General features: G+C 50.2%; 1 protein-coding gene across 1 annotated transcript in view; it reads right to left on the bottom strand.

Moving 5' to 3' along the window:
• Window positions 1-4,878: 4,878 nt before the first annotated feature.
• Window positions 4,879-8,129, bottom strand: part of ARK2C (arkadia (RNF111) C-terminal like ring finger ubiquitin ligase 2C) — a 109,584-nt gene continuing 106,333 nt past the window's right edge. Inside the window, exons 7-8 of the mRNA XM_024132337.2 lie at window positions 6,130-6,236; window positions 4,879-5,623 (exon numbers count right to left, since the gene is read on the bottom strand). Coding sequence (XP_023988105.1) covers window positions 5,506-5,623; window positions 6,130-6,236 — 225 coding nt within the window. The 3' untranslated portion in view covers window positions 4,879-5,505. The remainder of the gene's footprint in view (window positions 5,624-6,129; window positions 6,237-8,129) is intronic.

Genomic DNA, 8,129 nt, shown 5'->3' with positions numbered 1-8,129 from the left:
GGAAGCCCAGGGAATGGGACCCACAGACCAGCCAGAGCAAAGTTGGGGCTTAGGCACCCTGCACGGCCCAGCCACTCTTACAAGCCTGGCCAGGAAGCGTGGTGAATCTGGGCCTCCGCTCCCTTCCCGATCAGCACCATCCCAGGGGCCTCATGTGGAGGGTGGATTTCTCCACCACGCAAAGGCAGTGATGTCAAGAGGCAAGAGGGAAGGATGAGCTGGAAAGAAACGGGAGGAGGCGAGGCGGGACGAGGCTGACAAGCAGAATTGAGCAGCTCAGAGGCTGCCCCTGGGGACAGGGACCTCCTCTTTCCTTTTGGCTCAAAAACTGCTGGGCTCACCGCTGTGCCAGGCTTTGAAGCTACTGCTTCCTCAAACTCTCCCCTCCCACTCCTCCTGGGGGGCAGTGAGATTGGAGGCCCACACCCGTTCTCCACAGCAGTCCCTCCTGCCCACAGCCCCCTTGGAGCAATGGCAGAGGGTGAAGGAGATGCTGGGAGGAGAGACCAGGGGTCCAAAACCTGTGCCCCAATCTGCTGTCAAGGGCGATGCCTCCACAACTAAGCCTCCTGGAGAGGGCAGGATGGGAGTGCCAATCCCAAATGCCACAGCCTGGGGCTTATAGTCGGCCAACCCCGTCCCCATATCTAACAAGACACGGATTTCAGCTCACTCTCCAAATGACCACTAAACCTTGTGAAAGCACATGTCCAGGGATGTGTCCACCCATCTTGCTGCATGTAAAAGGACAGACATCCTTCCAGGTTTCTCCTTTGAGCAAATCTGCTGGATAAATTCTCAGTCCACTCTCTTCCTCTCCTCACCTCTCCTTCCCTCCTTCCCTTCACCCTCCCTTTCTTCTCTCCTAAGAGGATGAGGGAGCACAGCGTGGTGGGCTCCCACCGGCTCTGTGTCATATTCTATCCAAGTCTGAGGGACCCTAGAGAAACCCTCCAGTTCACCTTCCTCACCCCAGCCCAGAAAACTGAGACTCAGGGAGGCCAAGTGACTTGCTCAAGGTCACGGGGAAGTTTGCAGAAGAGCTGCTGAAAACCCAAGCCTCCTGACCCCGGGTTCAGAGCTCATTCTAATAAATCAGGCTTTTGGCTCTCAGACGCTCCTGCTGGTAATGTCCAAAGGGCCCAGTTCTGGAACCAGAGAGATTTGCAGCCCAGGTGGAGAGAGTGCCCCCTGGACCTTCCTCAGAGGATGGGGGCAGGGTGGCCTGAGGTGTGGAAACAGGGAGAAGGAGAAAGAAAACAGGTTAATGATGGGGGGTTGGGGAGAACGGGCAAGGATAGCAAGTGAAAGGCTTACCCCAGTCTGCTGACGAGTGCAAATTATATTTATATATGTGCTAAATACAGTCACTATATTGGAGTTTTTCACTAGGATCACAGCATACAGAATCAAAGGTTTGCATTTCGTATGGAATGTATCCAAAGAGGCCAGCACCACAGTAGGACAGCTTGCAATCACACACCCTGATAGTCTGGACGAAATAAAGTTCGCGGAATTTTATTTAAGTTTTTTTTTTTTTTTTGTATTCGTAGTTGTTTGTCATCGTACCAATGCATGCAAAGCATTCCACTCCCAGAAACAACGCCAAAATGAGGTAATAGGAGTAATAAAAAAAATTAGTATCCTTTCTAAATAAATAAATTATAATTAAAAATGCAAAACAACTATAAAAATAATTAAATAAGAACCCACGATATCTACAAGTTAGTCATAAATTATGATTGTTAAATATAAGGCATTTAAACTCACAAAACCCTGTAAACTAGCAACGTGCCATGTTTTTTGTTTTTTGTGTTTTTTTTTTTTTTCATTTTTGTTTTTCTATCAGCTGAAATCGCTCTAGCATTTGCTCTACGCGCGCGCAGGAGATGAAACACGAGGGGGGGGGACCTGACAGACGTTGCTACAGCCCCACGCGGGGAGTGTCTGTCCCGCCGGTAGGCGGGGGCTTGGGGGATTTCTTCAGGAAAAAAAAAATCTGGTGCTTTTTCTTCACCGTTGAAAAAACTGTGCTTGTTCATTAGGCGTAAAGAGTTAAGAATACTTGCACGGAGGCTGGAAACATTTGCAGAAGAGGAGCTTGAGTCCCGCCACGGGTAGGGGGCGAGGGCTGGGCCGGGGGCCCAGCTGGAGGAGGAGCCCAGGCTCTGCCCCCGCCGCGCCAGGTGGCCTGGGTTTGTGGGTTTCGAAGATTGGCGTCCTTGGCGACCCACTGCGGCCAGGGCTGCAATGCGGCTTGGAGGCCCAACTGGAATCCTGGGGCACCTCTCGCCCCAGAAGGCACTCATGCGTCTCAGTCAAGAAGGGGTCTGAGTCCCTTGAGTTGAGTAGCAGGAGGACGACAGGGGGCTGAGGCCAAAGCCTGCCTCTTCTCCAGTCTTCCCAGGCTCCCGGACGCCGAGGGAGGGGAAGCACACACCCCTCTCCTCTCTTCTTGCCCCGCCTGGCTGCAAGGCTGAGGAAGCCGGGGGCTGGGAGGTGCCCACCTGCAAAGTAGGAGGGCCCCAGAGAGATGGGCAATGGGGGGGGGGGGGCTCCAGGATCTACCCCCAAAGTCAGAGCTGACCTCTCCCCTCTGGGTGACCTTCACCCCAGTCACTGGCTAACGTTAGCCTGGGGCACTCAGGGAGCCTGCAGAGAACTGGGGGGAGGAGGGGACCCATCCCACTCTCAGCCTATGATACAGGCGTTAGTGCCTTCGGGGAAGGTTGTCAACAGCTTGGTGGGCACACAGCTCTCCCACCTTGAAAAATGTGTTGATGTTAGGGAGGATCAGAGAATGTGATTGGTGGAAGGAAATTTAGCAAGCATCCAATCCAACCTCTTTGTGTGCAGCTGAGGAAAGCGAGGCCCAGAGAGAAGGAGGCAGGTTCTAGAGCTGCCCACTTTGTCAGTCAAGAGCCAAGACGGAAGCCAGACACCAGCTCCCGTTCCCTCCGGCCTCCCCACCAACCCACCAGCTGCTGGCCTTCCAAGCCAGCCTGGGAGAGAAGAACAAAGGACTGAGACTAAGTGGGGAGTGACCTTCCCTGGACCGCCCTGCCTACCTCTGGGTCAAAGCAGGGTAGGGAGAGTTCCCAACTTCCTGGGGCTGCTAGTAACTAGTTCTCTCCAAAATCCTGACAAGTACTTTCCCACTCATGGGCTCTCCAGCCGTTGGCCCTGGAGACACTGTTCACACATTGGAACCACTGAATGGGACAGTATAATGCTCGTGCCATTAACCTTGGATCAGACCAGTCACCCTTTGCACACTATCGCCTTCGCTCCTTAACTGGACTGTAAGCTCCTGGAGGCCAGGGATGTTGTCTCCCTGGCTGTTGCCTCCTCCAGCACCTGCACTGGCAGGTACTCGGTACAGATGGTCTTGGGCTGAGTGAGATCCTTGACTAACCCTCCTTCCAGAAGCCATGACCCCCACTCTCTGCCTGCAGGTGTCCAGAGCAGCCATCCCTCCACCTGACAGCTCCACATGTGCTAGAAGGTTCTACCTCAAGCCAAAATCTGCCTCCCCATCATTTTTACCCATTGGTCCTGGTTTTACCCTTTGTAAGCAACAATGCAGACTCAACTTTTCTTAACCTTATGGAATGTCTTCATATATGTGATAAGTATCCTGTTCCCCTTTAGTCTTCTCTTATTGATATAAAGGCATTGAGACTGGGGCAAGGGGTGAGGGGAGGGGGAGGCTTTGAGGGCAGTGCAAATGAGAGAGAGAAGGAGTGGGCAGGAGGGGCAAAGGAAGAGAGCAGAATTCTAGCTGAGCTGGTGTTTTCCACAGATGGACAAAGAAAGTTGGGTTGGGGTTGGAATTTGGTGGACTTTCACATCTCCATTCTCTTGTCCTCCCATCTCTCTGCTCCCTTTGAGATTCAGAAAAATTATGGAGTGGTTCAGAAAAACACACTGTATGGTGTCACTTGGAACTTCCAGGTCTTGTCTCCCACCACCCCCATCCCGAAACCCCAAGGAGGTTCCCAGGAGAGAGCAAAGAATGCGTTGGGCAGAGAGTGTTAATCCTCACAACATCTAGGTGAGGTAGAAGAGGTGGAAATGGGGATGCACTGTTGTTTCTCCCCACTGTAAGGAGAAGGAAACTGAGGCACAGAGAAAGAAAGGGACTTGCCCAAGGTTATCAAAGAGTCAGAGAAAGAGCCAGAGGCTAGGAACACAGGGCCTCCCAAACCCAGCCAAGGTAGTCTCTGGGCCAGGGCCATCTCTGAGGGACTCCATCAGGATTTGAGACATTCCAACGGAAGCTCAAGGTCCTCCTCGAGGTCCACGGTGTTTGACCGCAGCCCTTGCGTGCTAGCTGAGAGCACTTTGGCCAAGACCAGGTGTCCATCACCTATGCTACTTTATCTTTAGCATCTGGTTAATTTTTTGCATTAGAGAGGCAGTGGCCAAATTGCCTCTTTGTGACAGGGCATAAGCACAGCCCAAAGGAAGAAGCTGGCGTGAGCAGGGGTATCCTGGCTCCGAGGAACCTGGGGCAGCTCTAGCTGAAAGCTGACGCCTCCTGGTTCAGTGTGGAACTGGGGGATAGTTGGAGCTAAGTAGATGGGCTCTGGAAGTGGGGAGCCCTCCTTCAAGACAGACTTCTCCCCTTCGCCTACTCAAATGCTGCCTTCCCAGCCCCGGCTGAGCCCCTCAGAGGCCCATCTAAGTCCCCATCTGCTCCTTTTCCAGTCCTCCTCTTTCCTGGACGCCCCTCCACGCTCCGTGCACTGTAAACATGAGAAAAACAAAAGCCAAGAGAAAACAAAAACAAAAACAAAACGAGAACCCCCTCCCGCCTCCCAAGCTGGGTGAAAAAAAATCATCCTTTTTCACCGTAAACAGGATTTGGCTTTTTTCTTCACCTTTGATTCCTTTTTCCTTTTCTCTCGTAAAGACGGGAAGATTCGGGCTGTCGTTGGTTGGTTCAGTCAGGCACCAAAACAAGAAACTCAATGAGAACTATTTGGTGCGGATTCGGTAACAGCGACATGTCCACCACAGATGACTAGAGCACCACACACGACATTTTTCTTAAGCTAACATGCTCTGGCTGCCATCCACAGAATTAGCTAGAGACCCCTACATGGTTTCTACGTGGTCAAGAGGTATATATACAATCCTTCAAAGGACAGGATTGAGGGGCCGGGCTATCAGCTAGGACCTGCAGGATCACATCTAGATTCTCAGCAGCATGGGCCCCCCCTTCCCACCCCTGCTCCGGGCACTGCCAGCTCCCTCCCTCCCGCAAAGCAGGCGGATGGACATGGACGGACGGACGGGGCAGTCACCACTCTGGACAGGTGGGCCTCCCCCACCCCCTCGTTTCCTCAGACACGGATACCACCAACTTCTCTTTCCACAAAATGTGCTTGCAGGCTTTTCCTCTACATCAAATGGCTCAGAAGGCAAAGTTTGGCTGCAAGGGCTATGGCCGTGGGGGGACCTGGTGAAGGAAAATGGGGTGTCCACTGGCTAATTCGTCCCTCAGCTGTCAGCTCCCAGTTGTGTCTCAATGTCCACTCGGCAGATGGGGCATTTCTTGCTCATGGCGAGCCACTGGTCCACACACAGTTGGTGAAAGAGATGCATACAGGGTAGGCGCCTGGAAGAGAGGAGGGTAAGTCGGAGGAATGGTCAAGGAGAAGGGCCCCGGGCTGTGCCAGGAGCCAAGGGTCACCGACTACTCGGGAAACCAGGAGACTCACACCCAGGACCACTGGGGGACCGGCCAAAGGAGGTTTTGGGGGCTCTGCCATGGAGTAAGGCTGTGTCTGGGATGGGAATTCACGACAGGAAGGAAAGCCCCAAGGCCCTCCTCCTCCTGGTCCTCCAGATCAACCTGAAATGAAGCCAGGACTTTGTCTGAGATCCATTCAGGCAAAATGTCTCTCTGTTCTCCTAGCTTTGTGTCCGGGAGTCCACACCATGGGCACCACACATCTAGAATGTTCCACAGCCCCCCTTCCTAGGACAACCACAGAGCACACTGTGCACACGTGGCAGGTTCACACACGTGCACAGGCAAACAAGCACCCCTGACACACGGTGCAGGACTGATCACCAATCCCCATGAAGGAAGAGGGGGGACTCAAAAGGCGGGGCTCCTACCTCACATCTTCTCCATCTTCCAGCAGAGACAGACAGATTGTGCATTTCTCATCTGTGTCTGACTCCTCCCCCTCTTCCTTCTTGCCCTTGCCATCCTGGGGTCTTCGCTGTGTGAAGCAGAGGAAGAGCACCGACTCACCTGGTGGCCCCTGTCTTTCATCCACAGCCTCCCCCTCCCTTTCAGCCTCCTTTCCCTGTGAGTCAGTCACTTTTTAAGTTCTGAAGTAACACCCAGACTTCTGTGCGCTTCCCAGACCCTTCTCCCTGCCTCCTCCCCATGCCCCCTCCTTGCTTCAGGATACAGAGTACAGGAGAGAGGCAGCGGAAGAGGCCAAGCAGTTTTTGTTGTTCCAGGCCATTTATGTCCCAGGTATAAACTTTATACTGTCCTAGAGGCATAGAGTTTAGAAAGGAATTGAGTACCTAATGAACCAGTCTTTGGAAAACTATGGCTTGTGCATAAACAGCTTCCTCTTTTCTAGTCCCCTCATGCTGTCCACTCCTTCTTACATCCTTTCCAACCTATATCCTTGCCTCCAGACTTCTCCCTCCACTTTCAGGTTCAGCATGCTTCATCTATCCATCCATCCATCCTTCCATCCATCCATTCACTCTTCTTTCCCTTCCTCCCTCCCTCCCTCCCTCCCTCCCTTCCTTCCTTCCTTCCTCTCTTTCTCTCAACTAATGTCTATTCACTTTTTCATTCATTACTAGATGAAGGCAGATTTCCTCAACTGGGCATTACCTCCTATAATTTGTACCACACTTATTCTATGTTGTTTGATCTCTGCCTGTCCAGAAAGTTCCTTTATAATAGGCACTAGTTCCACTGTACACCGGAAACTAACACAACATTGTAAATCAACTATACTTCAATCTTTTTGAAAAGGTATTAATTTTTTAAAAAGGTAAGCACTAGTTCTAATACCATGTTAGACATCATGCAAGCACTCTGTTTATACTTGTTGACTTTAATTGCCCTGTTTTAAATTCTTTGCTAATTATTTGAAGATAGGTAACTACTATGTAGAAAGTTCCAAGTTCTTGGATGGTGTGGACCATGGCTCACCCTTCTTTAGATACTGCCCCACACTTGGTCAAGTACAAGGCACATCACTGGTGCTTAAAAAAATATTCTGGGGAGGAAGGAATCTAATCAGTGAATGGAATCAGCCCACTTTCTTGTTCCCATCTCCATGCTATACAGTGAAACATTCTGATAATACCCACGGGAAGAAAACTAAACCTTTTCTCCCCTCTCCAGGGATAAGCAGACTTAAAGGTCATTTTGCCAAGAGAAATCTGAAGAGTCACAAGATAAAGATCACCCAGAGAGTGACTATGACCTTGGGGCCGGGCCTAAATGCCAGGTCTCCCCAGTCTGGTCCCTGGTCCTCAGCTCCGGAGTCTGAAGTAGTCTGGGGAATTGTGTAACCTTACTAGAACATACAAGAAAATCTATACCTTCTGCTCTCAGCCTCGCTGTGCCCTATACACCCTACTGCAATAAGTTTACCTTTAACCAGAAAATCAGAATTACATCCATAGTCCCATATAATTGTCATGGGTTTGGAGTGTGAATGGAGTCGTGAATGATCTGCCCGCCTAAGAACCCAGCTGTGTTTGCTGGTGGAGTGGCCTTCTTTTAGTTGGCCCTTTGAGAAAAGGGAGTTCCATAAAAAATACCATTGAGACTATTTTCTATTGTTTTCTCCCATCATTATTCAGGATTTCCTTTTTATAGTTAATCATTTTAACTTAATAGTCCTACCTTGTTTTACTATATCTAACCTATGTTTCTTTAAACTATATTGTCTCTTTTCAAATCTTATCCTATTTCTTCCTTTGTATTTTTAATCTTTTAGGTCTTCCAGTTTTTGTCTTCTCTTTTCATTATCTACGTAACTTTTATTTTAACTATAAGTTTCTTCAGCATTTTTAATTTAATATGTATTTTATTTTATTTATTTATTTATTTATTTATTTATTTATTTTTTGCG

Source organism: Physeter macrocephalus, chromosome 19 (genome assembly GCF_002837175.3).
Source record: "Physeter macrocephalus isolate SW-GA chromosome 19, ASM283717v5, whole genome shotgun sequence".
NCBI classification, from domain to species: Eukaryota; Metazoa; Chordata; class Mammalia; order Artiodactyla; family Physeteridae; genus Physeter; species Physeter macrocephalus.
Note: the sequence above shows the minus strand (reverse complement) of the source record. Positions and strands in the feature narration are given on the sequence as shown.